Source organism: Microcaecilia unicolor, chromosome 1 (genome assembly GCF_901765095.1).
Source record: "Microcaecilia unicolor chromosome 1, aMicUni1.1, whole genome shotgun sequence".
NCBI lineage: Eukaryota > Metazoa > Chordata > Amphibia > Gymnophiona > Siphonopidae > Microcaecilia > Microcaecilia unicolor.
The window spans coordinates 561,392,705-561,417,144 of NC_044031.1; the positions used below are offsets into that span (position 1 = coordinate 561,392,705).

Below are 24,440 nucleotides of genomic sequence, written 5' to 3' on the forward strand. Positions count from 1 at the left end.
TGCCGCAATTGCCACCCCCCCCCCCCCCCCCCCACACACACACACAGACTACAGACCCCTGTAAGTGGGTCCTACCTTGAAGGTCCCTAGTTGTCTGGTGGCTTCTTTTGGGTCAGTTGGGCAGGAAAGAATCCCGCTCTTTGCTGCCCGCTGCCACTAGTGTGCCAGGGGCTGGTGCCAACGTATTTTCAAAATGGCTGACGAGATTTCCCGCAGCAGACTTGTGGGTCTTGGAAGTCTCAGAAGTAATTTTTAAAATACGCTGGCACCAGACCCGGGCACACTAGCAGCAGCAGAAGGAACGAGTGGGATTCTTTCCTGCCCGACTGCCCCCAAAGAAGCTACTAGACTACTACAGCCCTTCAAGGTAGGACCACCAGCGGCGGCGATGGGCAACTGGGCAGAGCCTCTGGGCCCTCAGGCACTGTCCGGTTGCCAGAACGGTCAGTCCACCCCTGGAAAACTATAACTTTAGTGGAATATTGAGAACAGTGGCTAATAATATTCAGGGTCCTCAATACAAGCTCTATACAGACATGCTCAAAGAACTTGTGCAGGGCAATTATAGAAAGAGAGAGCACACTTTACCCTTCTAAAATTACAACATATCTGTGTATTTAGTATGGATGTGCATTCATATGCGCTAATGCTGGCCTAATGCAGCTTTAAGGGGCCCTTTTAAAAAGGTGCGTAGGTGCCTATGCACGTCCAATGTGCGTCAAATTGGCACTACCAGCTGGCTACCATGATCTCTGGGCGGTAAGTCCACTTTTGGCGTGCCCAAAACACGTGCTAGAAAATATTTTCTATTTTCTACTGGTGGGGCCCTTATCTGTAATTGGCAGTTGGCGTGCGCTGCACGCTTACAACCCAGTTAGCGTGTAAGACCTTACCACTAAGTCAATGGGTGGCGTTAAGGTCTCAGGCCGAAATGGACGCGCACTGGTTTTCATTTTGCCGCATGTCCATTTTCTAGCACATTAAAAAACATGCCCTTAGGAAATGGACCAGCGTGCATCCAAAACACGCACCTACACCAGCACAGGCCACTTTTGGGCTTGCCTTAGTAAAAGGGCCCCCCAAATGGCATACTGTGAGATGTGTTCAGATGTACTGTGGTAAGTGCCAAATATATGCATGCTAGCCACATGTTAAAAATGTTTTTTTTTCCCAAGGGGGCGTGTCTGGGGCTGAGAGTGGCCATTCATAAGTACATAAGTACATAAGTAATGCCACACTGGGAAAAGACCAAGGGTCCATCGAGCCCAGCATCCTGTCCACAACAGCGGCCAATCCAGGCCAAGGGCACCTGGCGAGCTTCCCAAATGTACAAACATTCTATACATGTTATTCCTGGAATTGTAGATTTTTCCCAAGTCCATTTAGTAGTGGTTTATGGACTTGTCCTTTAAGAAACCGTCTAATCCCTTTTTAAACTCTGCCAAGCTAACCGCCTTCACCACATTCTCCGGCAACGAATTCCAGAGTTTAATTATGCGTTGGGTGAAGAAACATTTTTCTCCAATTTGTTTTAAATTTACTACACTGTAGTTTCATCGCATGCCCCCTAATCCTAGTATTTTTGGAAAGCGTGAACAGACGCTTCACAACCACCTGTTCCACTCCACACATTATTTTATATACCTCTATCATGTCTCCCCTCAGCAATGCGCTAATCAGTTAGCACAGCTACAATAGCAAGTGCTAACTGGTTAGCACACAGATCTCTTGCTTAGCTATACAAAGAACTTGGCTTGATTTTAGCTAACCATCAAATTATCCCAACTTACTCTGTATCACACATCTTGTTCCCATCATATACAGTATCTGCTCTTGGTCCCTCTGCTATATGGTAAAACCATATTATATAAATTCAAAATTGTTAGCATCATATCTATGTTAGTTCAATGCTCTAATACATGTTTATTAGGTGTATCATTAGTATTATGCTAACATTGTATTGTATCTCTGGTATTTGAATTCCAGTGCTGTTAAATGTGTGTATTTTTGATACTGTTTCACGGTAGCTCTATTATTAGGTTTAAATTTACAGTTTTCAAGTTTACCTCATTTATTGTATTCATGTTTATTCTTGGTTATTTTACAATTGTTATGATGTTAACAAAATTGTAAGTTTTATGGTAAACTGTACCGCTGTATTACGCCTTGGGTGAATCTCTTCATAAAGGTGGTTAATAAATCCCAATAAATAAATAAATACAACATACGCTCTTGCTGCCTACTAAATGGGTGGTGGTAAGTGCACAAACAGTAAATTACGTTAATTGTCACATGCTTTTGGCAACATTAGTGCAAAGCCAATAATACAAAATAGCCGTTTTTACATCTACCATAAAAATCACCTTGGCATATGGGAAAGCCCCAAATAGGGGCTCAGTATGGCCACGTTTTATCACAACTCAGTAAAAAAAGACCCCATACGGGATAACGTTAAGCTGTTTTATTTTACCACTAACGCGCATTATTTTAGCATGTCTTATTTTATGCGATGAGACCTAGGGGTCCTTTTCCAAGCTGCAGGAAAAGCTGTCCTTAGCGCACATTTAGGTGGGGGGGGGGGGGGGGGTTTGCCCTGCACTAAGGCCATTTTTCCAGCAGCTGGAAAATGGCCAGTGTTCTATTTTCTTAATGTTGCCATTAGCAAGCGACCATTAACAAAACTTAGGGCCCTGTTTACTGAAGTGCGCTAGCATTTTTAGTGCATGCTAATGCTAGAGACACCCATATACTCCTATGGGTGTCTCTGGCATTACTGCACGCTAATTTTTAGCATGCGCTAAAAACGCTACCATGCCTATTGTGCGGTTTAGTAAACGGGGCCATGAGTGTGTGAGCATTTACCGCCACCCATTTTGTAGGTGGCAAGGGCTAACATGCTAATCCTGTGCTAATCAGTTAGGGGCCTTTATACTATGCCAAGGTAGGGCTAATGCGTGGGCAGCACATGCTAAATCAACACTACTGCCTGGGTAGTTTGGGCACCTTGCAGTAATTTTGAAGTTGGTGTGCGCTGTTTCCCACGGTAGAAAATAATTTTCTATTTTCTAGCACAGGGGGCATTCACAGTGGTAATTGGCAGTGTGGCCACGTTGCCGTACTGACTGATTGCCGCACAAGTAGCTGTCACAACACCGGTCTGGTCGCGGGACATGTGGTGCTGCTTGCTGGGAAGGATATGGGGGCGCACACAGACACGGGGGACACGACAGGTGCACCTAACCTTTCCCTCATCCTTCTGGAGTGTGCAGCTGCCTTCTCTCCTCTCTGCCACTGCAGTTTCCTGTCAGTGGTTTTCTCAGGCGCTAGCATGTGTGGTTCCTCCCCTTGGGGGGGTGGTTTCTGGTTTCTCCTCTCCTGACATCAGATGCCTTCACCTCTTAGGGAAGGTCAGTCCTATCTTCGGGGCCTCAGCTACAACAGGTGCATTTGTTCTTTGCTCTTGCCTCTTCCCATTTCTGATTCCTTATCCTGATACTGTCTTCTGCTTACTGTCTGCCTGAATCCTGAGTCTGAATCTGTTACTGCCTTCTGCTTGCCGTCTGTCTGGACCTTAAGCTTGTTGCTGTTGCTATCTCTGGTTGTCCCTTTGGTGCCCAGATCCTCTCCAAGTCCTGTTGGCTGCCAGCACCCAGGGGCTCAACCACTGGGGAACGGCGGTGGTCACAGGTGAAGCTTTGGGCTTTCCGACTGCTGGTCCTGGAACAGAACTACAGCCTCCGGGCTTGTCTACTGCTAGTCCTGGAACAGCTTAAGGGCTCACTCGTCATGACAGTAGCACGTGAGCCCTTACCGCCAAGTAAATAGGTGGCAGCAGTAAGGGCTCAGGCAGTAAATAGCCGCCTGCTACTTTTAATATTAGCACATGGCCATTTACCACTCCATTAAAAAAAAGGCCTTTATATCCGCCATGGTAAAAAATGGCCCAACGCACACTAATTTCACGTGTCCAAATTAGCGCAGACCACTTTTTACTGCAGCTTAGTAAAAGGGCTCATTAGTGCACAGTAATGTAGATGTGTTAACTGATTTAGCACAGAAACACCCACTCTCCACCCCTTGTCATGCCTCCTTCATGGAAAAAATAAAAAAAATTCTATTGTGTGCGGTTTGTACACCAACCCCCAGATTCTATACAGCACGATTAGAGTTGCGTGCGCAAATCTAGGTGTATTCTGATTTGTACGTGCAACTCAATTGGTTAACAAGCCAATCAGTGCTGATAATTGGATGTTAACAAGCAATTATCGGTATTAATTGGCATTAATTAGAATTTACATGCACTACTTGTTAAGCATATTCTATAATGTAATCCACGTAAATTCTACCGTACGGATCCCAAAAGGGGGCATGGCTATGGGAGGAGCATGGACGGGTCATGGGCGTTCCTAAAATTTATGTGCAGTGTTTTAGATTAACCCATTCCAAGTTAGGCTTGGTATTTACACCAGGTTATCATTGGCATAATTTGCTTCACTTAAATTTTAGTGACGTGGACAGGCTTAGGTATATTCTTTAAACTGTGCCTAACTTTAGGTACAGTTTATAGAATACATCTAAGCGTGTTCTCAATTGGAACCATAAATAGAATTAGGTCCTAATTTTCTACCTTACTGCAAGATGACTGAGCATGTCCCTTGGTAAGCCATTTTAAACTGCATTAGATGCATGTTAGTGCCTAACACAGCTTAGTAAAAGGGCCCCTATAGGTGTAAAATCAAAAAAAAAAAAAAAAAAGAGAGAGAAAAGAAAGAAACAAACAAATGTTCAAAAATTAGGAATAAAGACCAAAACAAAAGGCAAACTAAAAATACTTGTCCTGTGCACATCTCAACTTTTCATCATGAATCTTCCTGACTGACTTGCGGTATTCCAACATCACAGGAATTCAAAGATTATATTACCGTAAATCCAAAAGATAATAAAGTAGAAACAAGTTTAAACAAATCAATATTTTAGCAAACTGTGACCCAGGGAACTTCTCATCAGTAAACCTAGCTTCTGTTCCAGAAAATCAGTAGAGTCTATAATAAAAAGCAGAATGACGAGTCACATGTGTAAATATGATCTGTTGGGGAAGATTCAACATGGCTTCTGTAAACCATATCACAAAATCTCTTGGAGTCCTTTGAAAATGTCAACAAGCACATGGATAAGGGGGATCCTGCTGTTATTCTGTACTTAGGTTTTTGAACTATTTTTTTATAAAGCTCCTGACAATCTGCTTTTAACAGTATTAAGTTGTCTTAGGATCAGAGATCAAGTTAGCAAACATTGAGGTATTTTCTGGCATAGACTTCCTTTTTCCCCTATATCTGGGAACAAAGCCCCTCTACATTCCTCTCCTGTGCTGTTCATGTGGTTATGTAAAGGCGTCTCAAGATATTTCCATTTCATGATTTTCCTCATTGACAAACTTCAGCACTGCCAGCACAACTGAAAGGGTGGCAACAGCACCTTTCAGCTTTTACTTTCAACATGCTTTTATGATTACCTACTAGAGCGCTTGTAGATATCTAATTTAAACCCCCCCCCCACCCCCCCCCCCACCCCACCGCCTCATTGAGTAATTTTGTCCACATAAAATTGGATCTTAAAAATTATTCTTGTGTATTGTGAATGGATTTTATAATTGTTGTATAGTCTCTCTCACACAAAGGGGCCCTTTTACAAAGCTGTGGCAAGAACTGACCTTAGATACTATGGCCACTTTTTGCCATGGCCGGGAAATGGCCAATTTTCTGATTTGGGGCAATGATGGCCAATTGTCATTAGCTTGTGGGCCCTTACAGTGTGGCTGCGCTAATTGATTAGCACAGAAATGCCCACTCTCTATCCTCCATACCAGGGGCGTAGCCAGACCTCAGCGGGAAGGGGTCCAGAGCCCAAGGTGGGGGAGGCACGTTTTAGCCTGCCTCCCCCAGCCACCAACCCCCCCCCCCCCCACCGATGATCCTCCCCCGCCACTTTCAACCCCTCTCACCACCACCACAAGGTACCTTTGCTGGTGGGGGTCCCCAACCCACAGCAGCCTTAGTCTTCTTCAGCGCCAGTCTCCGGTGAGTTCGCTGATCTGTGCTGTGAGTCCTGATGTCCAGCACATCCTGCTCATCGTGCAGGATGTGCTGGATGTCAGGACTCACAGCACAGATCAGCGAACGTGCCGGAGACTGACGCTGAAGGCTAAGGCTGGCAAGGGTTGGGGACCCCCACCAGCAAAGGTACCTTGGGCAGCGGGTCGAAAGTGGCAGGGGAGGGTCGCCGGGGGAGGGGGGGGTCAAAAGTAGAGAGGGCCAGGACTAAATCTGTGGGGGCCCATGCCCCGTGGCCCCACCTAGCTAAGCCCCTGCTCCAGACACAACCCCTCAACCAAAATATATATGGGTAGTGCACACAGGGATTTTACTACAGGATGCCTCAGCATGCACTGTGCCTCATATAGAATCGGAGGGATAATGTATATAGCGCAGTACACATCAAACAGTGCAATAGAAATGATAAGTAGTAGTAGTGAAATGTACAGATCTCTAACCACCACCAGCTATATGGATAGCAGCAGTATTCGGCAACAATCTATAAAGCTAAGTGGTTTAAGTTAGGACAACCAGTGTGTGCATAATCATATCCACATATCAGAAAGCCACTCCAGTGGGCAGGGGTGAGGTGCAGAGTGCAGTTATAAATGTGGCTTTTTTGGGTGTACGTTTTCATAGAAAAAAAAAGTAACCACACAAATATCAAATGCAAATTTTTGAATGCAAGTTAATTTTTGGAAATACATTTTCACCTTCGAAAACTGACATAACGGCTATCCCCCAGATTCTGTATACCACGACTTAAGTTATGCACACAGATCCAGTTGTATTCTGAATTTGCGTGTGCTACTTAATTAGTTAACAAGCCAATCAGTGCTGATAATTGCCACTTATCAATTATTGACACTAATTGTCATTAATTAGAATTTGTCCGCAGAACTGTCTAAGCATATTCTATAACGTGATGCACGTAAATTCGAAGTTGCGTAGTTGAAAATGGGGTGTGGCCATGGTTGTGGAATGGGTGGGTCATAGGCATTTCTAAAATTTACAAATTGGCATTTATACCCAATTTTACTTGGCTTAACTGCCCGTGACTAAATTTAGTGAATCAATGAATAGGGTAGGCTAGTTCTTCCAAACACACCAAGGGAAATGCATATGCAAATGTATGAGTCTTTATTGAAAATCACTAAATGACTCGACATAGCTGCTGTGTTTCAGCGCCAAAGCACCTACTTCAGGAGTCTACAAAACATACAATGGGTAATATAAACATATAAAACACAATGTTTGTACAATAAAAATGATAATGAAAATTTTAACTATAAATAAGATCTATAAAAATTAGAGACTGTTTAAGATGTGAATATAAAACAATCAAAAAGAATGCTTAATCATATGCATGTAAAAAAAACTAGAAAAATGTTCCTTTAGAAAAAAAAACCCAAAACAGGCTTATTTTCAAAAGAGAAGGACGCCCATCTTTCGACACAAATTGGAAGATAGCCGTCCTTCTCACAGGGTCACCCAAATCAGCATAATCGAAAGCCGGTTTTGGGCGTCCCCAACTGCTTTCCATCGTGGGGATGACCAAAGTTCATGGGGGCATGTCGGAGGCATAGCGAAGGCGGGACTTGGGCGTGCCTAACACATGGGCGTCCTCGACCCATAATGGAAAAAAAGGGCGTCCCTGACGAGCACTTGGATGACTTTACCTGGTCCTGTTTTTCTTAGAACCAAGCCACAAAAAGTTGCCTGAACTGACCAGATGACCACTGGAGGGAATCGGGGATGACCTCCCCTTACTCCCCCAGTGCTCACTAACCCCTCCCACCCTCAAAAAATATCTTTTAAAAATCTTTTGTGCCAGCCTGTATGCCAGCCTCAAATCTCATACTCAGGTCCTTCACAGCAGTATACAGGTCCCTGGAGTAGTTTTAGTGGGTGCAGTGCACTTCAGGCATACGGACCCAGGCCCATCCCCCCACCTGTTACACTTGTGGTGGTAAATGTGAGCCCTCCAAAACCCACCAGAAACCCACTGTACCCATATCTAGGTGCCCCCCTTCACCCCTAAGGGTTATGGTACTGGTGTACAGTAGTGGGTAGAGGGGTTGGGGGGGGGGGGGGGTTGGAGCGCTCAGCACACACGGTAAGGGAGCTATGTACCTGGGAGCAATTTATGCAGTCCACTGCAGTGCCCCCTAGGGTGCCCGGTTGGTGTCCTGGCATGTGAGGGGAACCAGTGCACTATGAATGCTGGCTCCTCCCACAACCAAAGGGCTTGCATTTGGTCGTTTCTGAGATGGGCATCCTTGGTTTCCATTATCACCGAAAATCAGAAATGACCTAGTCTAGGGACGACCATCTCTAAGGATGACCTAAATTTCAGGATTTGTGCATCTCCAACTGTATTATCAAAACGAATGATGGACATCCATCTTGTTTTGATAATATGGGTTTCCCTGCCCCTTCGCCGGGACGTTTTGCGAGGACGTCCTCAGCAAAACTTGGGCGTCCCTTTCGATCATGCCCCTTCACGTGTGCTTTAAAGGAGAAGTTACAATACGATCCACTTGATCAGTGCTCGTAGGGATTGAGTGATCCTCAACTTCTTGTGGTTATTTCCTGTTTTCCTGTGACTAAATTTAGTCATGTGGTTGGGTGCTCAGTGTATATTATAAACTGCATGGACATTTAGGCTTATTCTATAAAGTACACCTGAATTTAGGTATACTTTATAGAATACACCAGGTGTATTTCGTTTTGGCGCTGATTTTGTAGGTGTGATATATAGAATCTAGTCCTATGGGTGGAAAGTACTCACAGACTTTGGGGATAATTCTATAACAATATGCTTGTATATAGCCACCCTGAGGTTGCCTATGCATCTGTTCTATAAAGTAGGCAACTTCTTTCCTTTATAAAATACTAGTGTAACAGGTGAAATACATGCCTATAATTTAGGCACAGTATACAAAATAGAGAGGCTCTTCAGATCCGCACCAATAGTAGATGCAACAAACAGTGAATCCAACACAAATGTTCAAAATAATTTGTGTTGTGTCATTGCTATTCAGTTACAAACACATCATAGGCTAATCCTGCAATGCTTTGAAGCAATTTTACCATATCTCTAACCAAGAGTATCAAATGCTTTGATTTTGCCTTGCTTGCACTGTATCCCCGAAGCAGCCCCTATGCAGGTGAAATGTGGATCTCGTTGCGTGTTGTTTTAATAAAGACATTTTTTGAACATTCATGTTGGATTCGCTGTTTGTTGCATATAATTTAGGCACAAGCATTTACATCATCCATAGAGCTGGTGTAAAAGCTTGTCCCTAAATGCAAGAGATATTCCCCTAACTATTCCTTATGTACCCTCGTGTTTTCTCCATTCTATTAATGATCATCATTTGGTTCTACCTAGACCCTCTCAGGCTAGCTTGAAGTCAACTAGGCAATGTGCCTTCTTTTTCCTGCCAACTGCTCCGTGGAACAAACTTTCATGGTTGCTATGAGCCGAGTTCTCATATCATAAGTTTAGATCTAGATTAAAGAGTCATCGTTTTCAATGTGTCTCTAGAAATGCTAATTCTGGATGAGGCAGGTTAGTAGGTCTCTTTGCAGAATGAGTTCAAGTACTGTTTTTTGTGTCTCAGTTTACTTGTGTGCTTGCACTTTGTGTATGGATTGGCTTTCCTAATTATAGAGTTCTATTTCCTTTTTTTATAGGTTGTATTTTAAGACTGTAAACCGCCTGACAAACAAAGTGGTCTAGATAATATACATGAAATGAAATGATCTATAAGTTACCCCCTGGTTTCTATACAGATCGCCCAAAGTTGAATGCACAGCCCAGATGTGTACATAAACTAATTAGTCAATTATTTATTAGGGGCCCTTTTACAAAACAGCGGTAAGCCCACCGCAAACTTACCACACGGCAATCCAGAAGCAGCACTGGCCCAATGGAGTGAAGGAGTAGCCTAGTGGTTAGTGCAGCAGACTTTGATCCTGGGGAAGTGGGTTTAATTCATACTGCAGCTCCTTGTGACTCTGGACAAGTCACTTAACCCTTCATTGACTCAGGTTCAACTAAGTAGCTGTATATACTATGTAAACCACTTTGAAAGTAGTTGCAAAAGCCACAGAAAGGCAGTATATTAAGTCCCATTTTCCTTTCCCTTTCCTAGTTCCATCCCCAAAGGGTTACCCACAGCTTAGTAAAAGGGCCAATTCTATACCACCTAGTTGTTTCTAGGATAATATACATAATAGAAAAAAAAAATTAACATACACTCACTACTCATCAAAACCACAATTCAAATATCTTCTTCCAAATGAGATATCGCACATTCCAGTCACCCAGCTTTGGACTATTTCTACCTGTTCAACTACCTTCCCCTCCCCCTGCAATACAACTACCTCTCTTCAGACCTCCACCTCCCACAGCCTCCAGATTAGGAAGTCTCTGTATCCTGAACATCTATCTGTGAGTAAATTATCTGTGATTTATTCAATAAAAGAGACTTCATAAAATAATAGAGACTTCAGGTGATTGCTGTGCCAGGGTTATGCTCCATGATATTGGGGCTTCTAATTATCAAGCTCCAAGAGTCACGCGTCAACCTTTTCTCACGTGGGCACGCAGTTCTGGAACGCACTGCCGCGCAACCTGAGAACAATCCACGAGCAAACCTCCTTCCGCAAATTATTGAAGACCCATCTTTTTGAAAAAATTTACGGAAAGAACCAAAACACATAAAGTCCACACTCACTGTTCACTAATGCATCAATACATCCACTTCTGAACTCTAATCCCCCGTAGTCTCACCTCACTCATACCTTTACTCACAGAAATATGTATACCATACATAATGCCCTTTTAACCTCCCGCTGTCTCCTTCCAATGTTTCAAGGTTTTGTTCCAGTGTTTATATTCCTTAACAACACTGTGATTGTCTCATATAACTCTTCACAATGTATTCCATAACCAAGTTGTAACAAATTGTATTTCCATCATTCATATCGTATTGTAAGCCACACTGAGCCCGCAAAAAGGTGGAAAAATGTGGGATACAAATGCAATAAATAAATAAAGTAAAGCAGACAGTACATTTTCAATACTCAATAAAATGCTCTTACAAACAACTGTGTTTTATGAAGTTACGTAAATTGAATCACATTGCTACATAAGCCTAAATGGCTTGCAAGGGCATTCCACAACTGTGTGCTAGCAATTACCAATTGTTTGTGTTAATTGGAGTTAATTGGCATTAATTTTGATTACACATGCATCTGCTTACATGCTGTTCTATAATGCTGTGTGCCCAAAGGAGGTGAGTCTCTTTAAATTGAAAGGAAGTTCTGGAATGAGGAGACATAAGATGAAGGTGAAAGGGGATAGACTCAGAAGTAACCTGAGAAAATACTTCTTCACAGAAAGGGTGGAGAATTTGTGGAATAGCCTCATGGTGAAGGTGGTGGAGATGAAAACTGTATCTGAATTTAAAAAAGCTTGGAACAAGTACACAGGATCTCTAAGGGAGAGGAAGGGATAGTAAATGGAATGGATAGGCAGACCGGATAGCACATATGGTCTTTATCTGCCTTCATTTTTCTCTGTTTCTAAGTTTTCTATGTCAGTATTCTACAAATGTCAAACTAGATATAGATCTGACAAGCCTTCATAAAATTATTATTATATATTCTGTGCCAGTAGGTCAGGATTATTCCTCCATCAATAGGGTCAATTAAATACATTATCAGGATAACATATTCCCAATTAAAAAATCTTTGATAGATATATGCTCCACAATTTTCTTGCAGTAAGTTATAATTAAGGGTCCCTCTTACTAAGACGCTCTAAGAAATGAGCTTAGCGCATTTTACCATGGGACTTTCCCACACACTAAGTCCATGACTAACACTTCTCAGAAAAGGGATTTTTTTTCTTTTTTTTCTTTTTGCAGGCCCCACACTAATTTTTCCATTAGCATGCGAGGCTTGCAAAAATATTAAGGTGGGAACACTTACTGCCTGCTATTTAGGAGGTACTAAGTACTCTCATATGTCTGCATCATCCAATTAGCGCACACTAATGCAAACACACTAGCTGGATACAGTGCCTTAGCAAGGGTGCAGGGCACGGCGCCCTCCACTCCAGAGTGCACCCCCCCCCCCCCCGAAACACACCCTACCTTTCAGCGGGGGGCAGGCGTGAGGGCCAATCCGCCCCCAGTGCATGTCACTGGGAGCTGTGTCGGCTCTGCTGCTTCCCTGCTTTCTCTGCCCCGGAACAGGAAATAACCTGTTTCGGGGCAGAAAGAGCAGGGAACCAGCGAGCCGACACCCCCCCCCCCCCAGCGCGTGCACCCAGGGCGGACCGCCCCACCGCCCCCCCCCCTTCCTACGCCACTGGCTGGATAACACTTCCATGCCCATTCCCCACCCATAACACTTCCATAGGAGCCAACTTTCAAAATTCAATTTTCAAAATGATTGGGGGTGCTACACTGAATAGAAATGACCTCTCTCTAAACACAGTCAATGAGTTTGTTCAAAATTTGGGGGGGGGGGGGGTGCTCAAACATCCATAGCACTCACAGCGCTGGCTCCTATGATGTTCCTTCCTAAAAAAAAAATGGAAAAAGCATTAAATAGCACGCGATTAGCATGCCCTGACAGGCACTGCTAAACACTGCTAATCACTTTAATGCATTTTGCAGTAAGCCTTTCCCCTCTCCCCATGTTAAGCATGTGTTAGTGCTTAACTCCATTTAGTAAAAGGGCTCCTTGGTGCTCAGTTGTTTGGAGAAAACCTGTATGAAGCAGGGGCGTAGCCAGACCTAACAGTGGGAGGGGGCCAGAGCCCGAGGTTGGGGGCACATTTTGAGTGCCGCCCAGCCACCCCACCCCACCCCCACCGCCACACCTTGCTTTGCTTCGCCTCCTTGCCCCCCCCCCCCCACCGCATTGCCTCGCCTCCTTGCCACTTCCCCTCACAAACAAATACCTTTGCTGGCAGGGGTTCCCAACCCCCACCAGCTGAAGCCTTCTTCAGCGCCTGTCTCTGGCGCGGCCGCATTCGCTGCCTGCCCCCTGCTCTTCTTTCTTCTTGCTCCTCCTGTGCACGCTGACGCTGAGCGTCAGCGTGCACAGGAGGAGCAAGAAGAAAGAAGAGCAGGGGGCAGGCAGCAAACGCAGCTACGCCGGAGACCGGCACTGAAGAAAACTTCGGTTGACGGGGGTTGGGGACCTCTGCCAGCCAAACCAAGGGCTCAGATGAAATTTGTGGGGGCCCAGGCCCCCGTAACCCCCCGTAACTACACCCCTGATATGAAGTTACACGTTCAGAGTTTCAGTTGTGAATATCATATATTAGAAAATTAGGAGCAGAGAAAGAGAGAAAAAAACATCACGCTATAAAATGATAAATATAAGCAGGAAAATTTCAAAGTGTTTGGTGTCATCATTTATGTATTAATTTCTTGCCTCTATTGACTATGAATCTATTGTTACCGTAACTGTTGGAACAAGCTCATCCAGCAACATATCACCCACTGTGTTATATAGATGCAAGACTTGTGAAAAGAAGGATAATTGACTCTTTGTTCTCCTCTGCTAAACCACCAAATACAAAATGTTTACCAGGTTTCTGCAAACAGCTTGCATTATGGCAGTTATCACTCTTTTAATTTTTTTTTTTCAAATAAATGCTCTCAAAAGGGATTTATGAATAATAAATCAGAGGAGGAGAGGAAGAGAGCTGTTGAATGTTGTAATGCTAAACTATAAACACGTTTAAGAAAAAGGGAATTATAGCAGAGCACTGGTGTTTATGAAGCCCATTAAAAAGTGAATGCAGTTAGGGGCTCTTTTACTAAGGCGCGTCCAACGCGCATCAAATTAGAACTACCGCCCAGCTACTGTGTGCCCCGGGCAGTAATTCTATTTTTAATGCGCATCCAAAACACGCAGCAGAAAATATTTTCTATTTTCTACCGCATGACGTTAATCGGGCGATAATCGACAGCATATGCACGCTGACAATTACCACCCGATTAACCCGTGAGATCTTACCACTAAGTAAATGAGTGGCGATAAGGTCTCAGGCTCAAAATTAATGTGCACTCATTTCAATTTTGCTGCACGTCCATTTTCAGCCACAAAAAAGGCCTTTTTTTGCTGACACGCTGAAAAATGGACCTGCACGTGAACTGCCTCACCCCCACCCCTACCCTTATCATTACACATTTAAGTTAACATAGCTCCTTTTCCGCTCATACATTTAAATCATTGAAATGACTTAAGATAATTCACAACACACTAATTGGCAGTAAGCAGCAGCCTGCAGCTTTGTTTATTAATTGTACAAATTGGTAACCATAAAATTGAACAACCCGATCTACACTTAACATATTATGACAAATACCCTTTCTTACCACCCCCCCCCCCCCCCCCACTACCAGCTACTCGCCTTTTCAGCTAAGTAGCTAATCCATTGTTAATCCTTCTCCACCAATCTCTCATCCCTTAGCTCCACCTTGGCAGCAATAGTCTGGAAGCAAGCATGGCCTCTATGACTGGTAACCAGGTCTTGTGACCCACCATAATAAACTAATCTTGTACCTTGCTTCTTGTTATGTCTCATACCCCATGAGTCACAACCCCTATAGCTCGGGGTCCCGCATTCTGCAACAACCCTAGCCATCGCCACACATCGCCTCCCCATCCTGGTCATCGGCACAGACAATAGGCCTCAAGGACAAAACAAAGGGAGGGTGGGTGGGTAAGATGCCTCTGAGGAGCAGGAAAGCCCTGATCCTTGGAGGCGTCTTATTAAATAATAACATCCCAAAGTCCACCCCTTGGGGGTCACTTGTCCAATGGGGGCAAGAGGGTCTGGCAGAATACGCCAATTCTAAGACCCTCTTCCAGAGCCTGACCCCTTCTCAGTGACCGCTCTTCCACTAGGAGTCCTATCAGAAGCAATAGCCAAGGATGGAGGTAAGGAGCCTAGCCTAAGGTTAATGGGAGCCCTTCAAGACAAACTTTTGGGCTTGTCTCTTCTGATATATTGTCCACAGGGTCAAGGTTAGACACACTGAACCCAATATTCTGCCGGTGGTGGGCAGCGCTTTTGCTGTCCGCTGACGACATTAAACCCAGATATTTAATGCTGTTTCCGGCGACTGGTATTGAATATCCATTTTTTTTTAACTGCTGAAAAGTTAACAGTTATGCCGATATTCAGCACTAACTGGTTAATTTTTTAGTGTTAAAAATAGGACAGCTATTTATGTGGTCCTATTTGACTACTAAATTTATCCGATTAGGCACAGACTCTCGGTGCCTAACCGGATAAGTCGTGCAATATAGCAGATTGTGCGCTAGGCACTAATCACTAATATTCAGTGGAGATAGCCAGTTATCTCCCACTGAATATTAACAGTTAGGTGCTGATATGCTATTTAACTGGTCAGTGGCCCTGTCTAGCCGGTTAAATAGCTTTGAATACCAGGGGAACTAGGGCAGAAGGTAAGGACTGGGGCCAGCGAAGGCCAGGCACCATGAAACGCTGCCTCAGTGGCATCACTTAGATTTGTCAAAGGGGCATCTGGTGGTTCTGAGGCCCTTTCTGGTCCTGGACCACAATTGTCCTGCTTATCACTCCAGCCCAACCTCCCCCCCCCCCCCGATAATCCAGCCACAAAATATTTGCCTTGGTTAAGTGTTTTGGAGGTTGATGTTTCAAGGTAGGTTAAGTCCAACTCACCAATGAACATTACCTGCCTTATTTTGGACCTCAATGGCCATCTTCCTCAGCCTCTCTGACTTTGGTCTGCACTGCCTCTTCCACCTCTTCCACTTCTGCTTCAGACTTAAATTTCCACTGAACCTACAGCTGCCACTAATACTGCTTATTTAGACCTATGTTTGCCTTAAATCCACTGCTACCTCTCCCATTACTATTCTACAATTGTCCAAATATCTGTCTTGTTCCATTATCCATCTTATCCTAAAACCCAAAATGGTCAGATAATAGCTCAGCATATAGAAAGTAAAATTACCACTCAACTAATTGTTTCTTTCTGTCCTCTGCCTTCAAGTTGCTGTAAAATACTTGAGAACCTACTTTCCTGCCTTATGTTGTACTTATTTCCATGTGCAAAACGTGATTTCACAGATTTTTTTGACACAGCCTTATTTGTTTAACATTTTTTATAACCTATTTAAATTTTTTTGCAAAAGCAGCAAACAGCAAAACTAGAAATAACGAGAAAAAATACCAGCATAAAACACTAAGGGGTCCTTTTATTAAGCTGCAGTAAAATGTGGCCTTAGCACACCCGTACGTTGATTTTTCCCATGTGCTAAGGCCATTTTTACCACAGCATAAAATAGCTTACTTTCCATTTGTTAAATTAATGGCCATACAGTAATGTTCCACTATTGAAAACTTAAAAAGAAAAAAGAGAGAAAGAAAGAAAGAATATATAACCCAGTGTCAATAGTACTCTCCTTACATACTACTTAACACTGGGGTGCAGTCCTTAAAAATATATTCTATATGAGTGCAAATTTTTTAGAAAGGAGATAAACCCTCAGCCTTACAGACAGCGTGCACCATCTGGTGCTGGTTTATGCTAATACACAGAGATTGTAAGGCTTACACAAGTCTCACCCGCTAAAACATTCAAAACCATCATATCTCAACGTCCTCATAGTTTCAAAAATTAAAACTTATCTTGAAAGCCCACAAATTGCAATTCAGGGGCTCAGCAGATGGTTGTAATGACTCAACGAGGTGCCCTGTTTTGATTCTTCCTCAGGAGTCTACCAACTTTCCATTCTGCTGGATCCCACCACTGTGATCAATCTCTTTAAAAACATGAAAAGCCCACCCTGAACCCTCCAACCAAAATGAAAATATCCGAACCCAACCAATAAAATAGCAGAAAACACAGAACCCCAAGGACCAGGTGAACAGAAGAGGCATGGGTCAGCTCAAATAGGTACTCTGTTAATAATTTACACCAATCAAGAAAATTCTGTAGGAGATGAAACTTGAGTAGAAGCTTATTCTACAATACTGGGCACAGTAAAAGAGAGAGAGAGCTGTTTCTTACCCAAACCAGCCTACCATCTCTGACTGAAGGGACTACCTAAAGGAGATTTTACTGAGAGTGCAAGCACATGATGGCATACACCACTGCAAATGGCTCGTCAGAAGCAGTACCTCAATGTTCAAACGTAGAATTTTACAATATTGGGAGGCAGCAAGTGCATATTCTTTTCATAGGTAGAAATGAAAACCATTCTGCCACAGCTGACTAGAACTCTTGTGGCCACATTCTAGATCAGCTGCAAACAATGGTTCAGTTTTTCTGGTAACCCACATATAGTGTGCTGCAGTAATCCACAGGGGCTGTCACAGAGGCATGGATAACAATGACCAAATCCAAATGATCTAAAAATTATAACCACAGATGAAAAATTTTTTCTAGTACTTCAGCCAGGTGGGATTGTTTATCCAGAGCTGAATCTAAATGTGCTCCTAAATTTCAAACTTCTGACTTCACTGGTAACATATGACCAACTGAAGGTCCAAGGGGCTAGATTCAATAAATGGCACTCAAAGTTAGGTGCTGGGATGATCCACACTCAGCTAGTATTCTGTAAAGGGTGCTCTATGCAAAGCCTTCTTTATAGAATACTAGCTTAGCATATATTTCAGGCCTAGCTTTGGGCGCAAGCACTTATGCCTGCCAAAGGCTGGTTGAAACGCTGGTGCCCAACTGATGGCAGTTAGGCATGCAAATGTGAGTATTTTATAACATTGCACCTAATTTATGGGAACCCCCTTGACCTGCCCCTCCAATGGACACACCCCCTTTGGAGTTGCACACTGTGAAATTTAGATGTGCATGTTATACTATAGGTTGTAGGGCAGATCTGTGCATAACTCCTAATTACTGCCAAAGAAGTGTTTGTTAATGCCAATAAGTAATTGTTAGCACTTTTTCCACACCCATATCTGGTCACCACATACAGTATCCAGGGGAAAGCCTATAACTTAGATCTACTTGCCATCAAGAATTCCTCCTTACTTGGATTCCTATATGTGCGTTAGCGTTTGATGCACATTAGCGTTCAACGCGCATTAAAAACGCTAATGCACCTATACTGCACCTTTGTAAACACAGGCGGCAGTTTGTGCTGATTTGTGCACACAGTTTTAGTCATTATATACAGAATCTGGGGGCTAGTGACACACTGTGGGTCATAACAGTCAAATAGAGTTGCAAAACCTGAGTGTGTGTGTGGGGAGGGGGGGAGGCTTCCATATTTTTTATTTTTAATTTTAATATTTTAAGTTTTAAATGTTTATGTTTAGACCCCTGACACAGGCGGTTTGGCCGAAACCCAGACCGTGTCGGGTCTTATTAATAAACCTTCTGAGTTGCCATCATTATCTTGAAGGCCCTTTGTACTTTTGTGTCTGATACTTTCTATAGCCACAATAATTTATTTATTTATTTATTTGTTACATTTGTATCCCACCTTTCCCCACTTATTAGTAGGCTCAAAGTGGCTTACATAGTTCCGGAGAGGTGGTTACAGACTCCGGTGTGAACAAATATAGTATAGGGCTACTATTACAGTGACAAATACAGTAAAGAAGTATCGGTAAATAGGTTGGGATGATTCAGAGAAAACATTAGGGTGTGATCATGCATCGGGGTTGAAAACTGTCCATTTCCTGATTAAAATGCCATATTTCATTATTTGGTATTTATGTCAGATACTGTGGGGTATGCCTTCTTGAACAGGTGAGTTTTTAGGGTTTTTTTGGAATTCTAGATGATTATTCGTAGATTTCAGGCGTTTTGGTAGAGAATTCCAGAGCTGTGTGCATATGTAAGAGAAACTTGACACGTATGTTGATTTATTCTTCAGGCTTTTACAACTTGGGAAGTGAAGAGTTAAGTATGGGATCATGGCCACAGGAAGTTTTTTAAGTATTTGCCTATCTTACGGCATTTTGGGGATGATCATTCCACTTGTCACTCTTTCTCAGATGATCTGTATCCAAACTGTAGGCAGAGATGGGAAGATGTATATTATAATCTAAAGATAAAAATGTTTTCATATTCCAGAACTAAGCGGCATAGTTATCAATGTGGGCTACTACTGATAAGATGTGTTATTTGACTATTAATATGTGCTAATCAGTGGCATAGCTATGTGGGGCCACGGGGGCCTGGGCCCCCATAGATTTGGCCCTAGATCCCCCTGCCAACGACCCTCTTGACCCCCCTCCTGCCACCAACCCTCCCCCGCTACCGCCGTGGGCTACCTTTGCTGGCGGGGGACCCCAACCCCCACCAGCCGAGGTTCTCTTCTTCCAGCTCAAGGCTTTGTTCTGTTTCTGAGTCTGACATCCTCCACGTTGTACGTGTACACGTTGTACATGTAGGACGCCAGACTCAGAAACAGAATGAAGCCTTGCGCAGCAAGAAGAGGACCTCGGCTGGCGGGGATTGGGGTCCCCCGCCAGCAAAGGTAGGCGATGACGGGGGAGGGTTGTCGGCGGGAGGGGGGTCAAAGTTGTTGTTGTTGCTGTTGGTGGCGGCGGTGGGGGGGGGGGTCGGCAATGGCTGGGGGGGTCGGCCGTGCCAGGGGGGGCTAAAATGTGCCCCCTCACCTCGGGCACTGGACCCTCCTCCCGCCGAACTCTGGCTACGCCCCTGGTGCTAATATAGCACAGTTCCCATTTTAGGTAATGAAACCTAGTTACTAATAACTGGGGTTAACAATAAAATAGCATGTCTTAATTGTAGCCCATATTGATAACTTCCCCCTAAAAGTCTACTACTATAAATCACTTTTATAGTGCTACCAGTCGTACGCAGCGCTTTACAATTGAACATGAAGAAGAAACATAGTCCCTGCTCAAAAGAGCTTACAATCTAAATCCGGACAAACAGACAGGACCAAAAAGGATAAGGGAAGGACAGACAGAAGGACACATAAGGATAAGATAAAGTTACAAATCAGGAGTCAAAAGCAGCATCTAACAGGTAGGCCTTTAGCGCGGATTTGAAGGCTGCGAGGGATGGAGCTAGATGTAATGGCTCAGGAAGCCTATTCCAGGCATAAGGTGCGGCGAGATAGAAGGAGCGGAGTCTGGAGTTAGCGATGGAGGAGAAGGGTGCAATTAGGAAAGATCTGCCCAGTAAACGGAGTTTTAGGGAAGGAGTGTAGGGAGAGATGAGGGTGGAGAGGTAGTGAGGGGCTGCAGAGTCGGAGCAATATTTCATTTATCTTGTTATTACTGTTTATACAAATGAAAACAACAGTCAATTTAGAGAACAGTGATGCCTAAAATCATTTTTGTCCAGTATACTCAGAGGTCAGTGAAACAGATATCTAGTTTTGATTGTGATCACCTTTCAGTTGTTGGCAGTTTAATCCCCTTTTGGTCACATTGTTGCATGTGGACAAATTATTGTACTCTGTTGACTAATTCAGCGAGGCATTTGTTCTCATCAGTTTTTGCCCTTGAAGAAGCAGACAACTCTGTCTATAAAGTTTCTCGAAATCCCAAATCCAACCTGTAAAGGATTAACTGAATAATGGAATCCAGGCTGAACCACAGCCTTGCTGTAAACCAACACTTTGTGACTGGGGATCGGCTTATTTGCCACAAAAGAAACTGACACTTTTAGCTCCCTTCAGAGTTCACATGTTCCTTAGTACTAGTCACTACAGCTAATCTCTGAATGCAATCAGATTCCAGAGCACTCTGTAAAAGTTTGAAAGTGCAAGCGAGTATAAAATTAAATTCTCTGCTTTTTTTCTTTCTAACTCTGTCTCTTTCATCTCACCTCTCTCTTTCTCTCTCAAGTATTACTTTTCTGTCTCTCTCTCTTTCTCTTTATATCTATCTCTATATCTATATATATGTGTATGTGCGTGTGTATCTATCTATATAACATATACATCCCTATTACTATGTAAGCCGCATTGAACCTGCTTTGAGTGGGAAAGCACGGGGTACAAATGTAATAATAATAATAATTGTTATATCACATTATAATATATATATCACATTATATCACATACATATATCACAGCAAAATACCAGTGATCTTAGTTCAGTCCCTAGTGGACAACAGTGGAAACAGCCATCTCCTAACCATGAAAGGACATATATAGTTTAATAAAAGAACAAGGAAAGGAAAATCAATATAAAGAACACAAAAAACCCTTTCATATGGTTTGCAACACAGCAATACTTTTCTGTGGAATCTTCATTCATTACTTGTCTATATTACAAAACAAGCTCTATATATTAAAGAAAGGCATGCAAACACTGATAGGACTATACAAAATAGCAGAAATAATAATAATTACATATAATTAGTGTGCACAGTGGAAGCAATGCTTCATTTACTGTGCACAACTTTTCATTCACAAATTGCTAATAACGGGTCTCAGACAATACTCAACTAGCTGATGCTGGTTCATGTTTTGGAGGAATTAATAGCATGGATACTGTGCCGTGAGGGCAGAGATCTAGAAACAGGAGCAAAGTACAGAGTAAATCTGAAGGAAGAGGGAACTGCCTCACCAGACTGCTTAACCTGTATATCAAAGACAGCGCTTCATGTGATGAAGGTGATGATGAAACCTCAACTCCTTGTCTATTTTTTCTCACATATTTGTGCAATTCTGTTCAAGGCAATGCTGAACAGAAAAGGTAAATGAACAAAATGTAGGTGACACCTTTTCTTTGGATCAAAGATACATCTGTGATTAGTTTTTTTTTTTTTAAGTCCAATGCAACAAATAAAAAGAGAACGTATCTGCTGTCCTTTGTATCCAAGCCAGCTAACACAGTGACAACAGCGTGAAACAGAGGTATTGAAGCATCATTTACTATTTTATCACCTGTGTGTTTTGCTGAAAGAATTTCACTTATTTGCTTACTGAAAAGTATCTGAAAACATGCTACAACTGAACATAATATTGCACATGGGGGGGGGGGGGGATTCTATATCACCTATCCACACCCATCCTGTTAGAATATCAATGATATGCTTTGATGTCCCCATGCATACTCCCTACCCACCCCCATCCTCCCACCCTGTCAGACTGTCATAGTAATGCTTGAATGTTTTCACTTATATACACTGTCAGCTAGCACATTTGCTTATTTCCGATCTGACAAAGAAGGGCAACCTTCGAAAGCTAATCAAGAAATGTATTAAGTTATGTCCAATAAAAAAGGTATCATCTTATTTTCTTTTCCATGTTTTATTTTGTTTGATTTTTATTGATAAACTTAAGAGTGAACTAACACGGCTACCACACTCATTCACCACACTGAAACTTAGGCGCAGAAAAGATCAGTGCTGAGTCCCTGTTCTATGAAGGGTACCCGACCTTTATAGAATACCAGAAAAATACACAGGTCACGCCTGACTTTGGGGATCAGACTTATGCCTGATAGAAACAGATTGACACTATTCTACAACTTGGCATCTAACTCTTGGGAATGCCCGTGACCTGCCTATGCCCCTCCCATGGGCACATCCCCTTTTGGGTTGTGTGTGTGAACAATTACGCACCAAGTTTTAGAATAGCATGCAGGGGAGATCCACATGCAACTTCAATCAAGCGCCAATTAGTATCAATTAAGCGGCCAATTGGCTCCCAATACCTTATTAAATTGCTCGCGGATCTTGAATCCATGTACAAATTCCGGCATCCAACTTTGTCTTATATAGAATCTGAGGGTTAGTGCACTCTCTCCTTAATGAGTGCACCCTCTTTGCCACAGTACATGCTCTTTCCTGATAGAATGCACATGCGTTATGGTTCATGCATGCACAACGCTTCATGCATGTGCACTGATCATGAAAGAGCATGCAGTATGTGCGAATATCACACACGCTTTAAGGAGCGCAGGCAGCATGCGTGCATAATGCACTCTATTCATGACATTCATTTCCACATGAAAAACGAAATCACACGAACAACGAAACAAAATCGTTCTAGGTGCCTAGCCCTTATATCCTGCAGGAAAGCACCCCAACTCGTGAAACCAAAAAGCAAATAACATGTTTCCACAGAGTTCCACAGCTGCATCATTTGTTGCAGTGGATTGGAATAAGAAGAGTTCCCTTGGAAAAGTATCATGCTTATCAATAAACTAATTCACACCGGCCAATATTAATATGCAAACGTTCTCTGCACAAGCCAGAATCGATGTTGCCTGTTATTTTCCCTATCACAATAACATCTACTAGTCTAGTGGTGTGAATAAAAGGTTTCTTTCAGATTACATTTCTAAGTCAGTTTATTAACCAAAACATGGATCGGAAGCACGGCAGTAGTTTTAATTTCATTAAATGCAAGTGTGCGGTAAGATAAGAGTCCAGATAGGTGACATTTAAGTCTCAGGAACTATAAAAAGACATTCTTGTCAGACACTGCTCTCACTTCACTCTCTGGGGTGCACAGAACTGTTGTTTTGAAATCCCGTTGAACTTTCGTAAGAAATACGTCGAGATAAGATCCCCAGAGTGTAAATAGCTCTGCTTGTGAGAACAGCCCTCCGGAGAAGGGTGCACTTTAGTGCAAGGTTTCCTTCTGTGCAAATACAGTAAACAAGCGAAAGCTGTGCTTTATCTGCTCTAAAATAAACAGCCACGGGCAACTGTAGTGTTTATTTTCAAGTTTGAGAAAGGACACTTACTTTTTGCAGCCACTGAGTGTAATTTTCCATCACATGCTCCAGATGTTGCAGTTTCTGGGACGAGAAATCCTGTTCCACATGCGGAGCATCCCTCTGCAGAGCGTTTGCGTTATACTGGTTTGTGGTGCTTTCACGACAGTTCCCGTCTTGCTCTGGCAGAATAAACGTGTAGGTGCATTGCCCGTGCTGAATCCGGTTATATCTTTTGCCATTGCTCTCTGCCCCTCGCCGCTGGACACTGCACCCTGCCTGCAGCAGCACAGCAACCAGAATGGCAAATGAAAGCAGAGTTGTCATTCTACTGACACCTTCCTTCCCTGGCTTTCTAGGAACCTTGTCTCTTGTTTCTTTGTTTATTAGGAATTTAGAAAAAAAAAAAAAACCACCTTAAAGCTTCAGAAAAGTAATTCTAGAGTATCATGCAGGTGTTAGTTTTGGTTCAAGCAGGCTTTATTTCACTGTGGCGATAGCTGCCTTAGAAAGAAATGTGGTACAATTATTGCATGGTAGATAGCAGATTTATTGTTTCCTTTCTGTTTACAGAGCAGCTTTTAGCCTGCCTCAGTCAGCTGTCTGCATAAACTCAGTCTCTTTCCCCTACACTATCTGCT

The 24,440-nt window shown here is 43.0% G+C and overlaps 1 protein-coding gene across 1 annotated transcript in view; it reads right to left on the reverse strand.

Annotated features, from left to right (window-relative positions):
- ANGPT1 (angiopoietin 1) overlaps positions 1-24,126 on the reverse strand; it is a 480,502-nt gene extending 456,376 nt beyond the window's left edge. Inside the window, exon 1 of the mRNA XM_030190200.1 lies at positions 23,830-24,126. Coding sequence (XP_030046060.1) covers positions 23,830-24,126 — 297 coding nt within the window. The remainder of the gene's footprint in view (positions 1-23,829) is intronic.
- Positions 24,127-24,440: the final 314 nt, after the last annotated feature.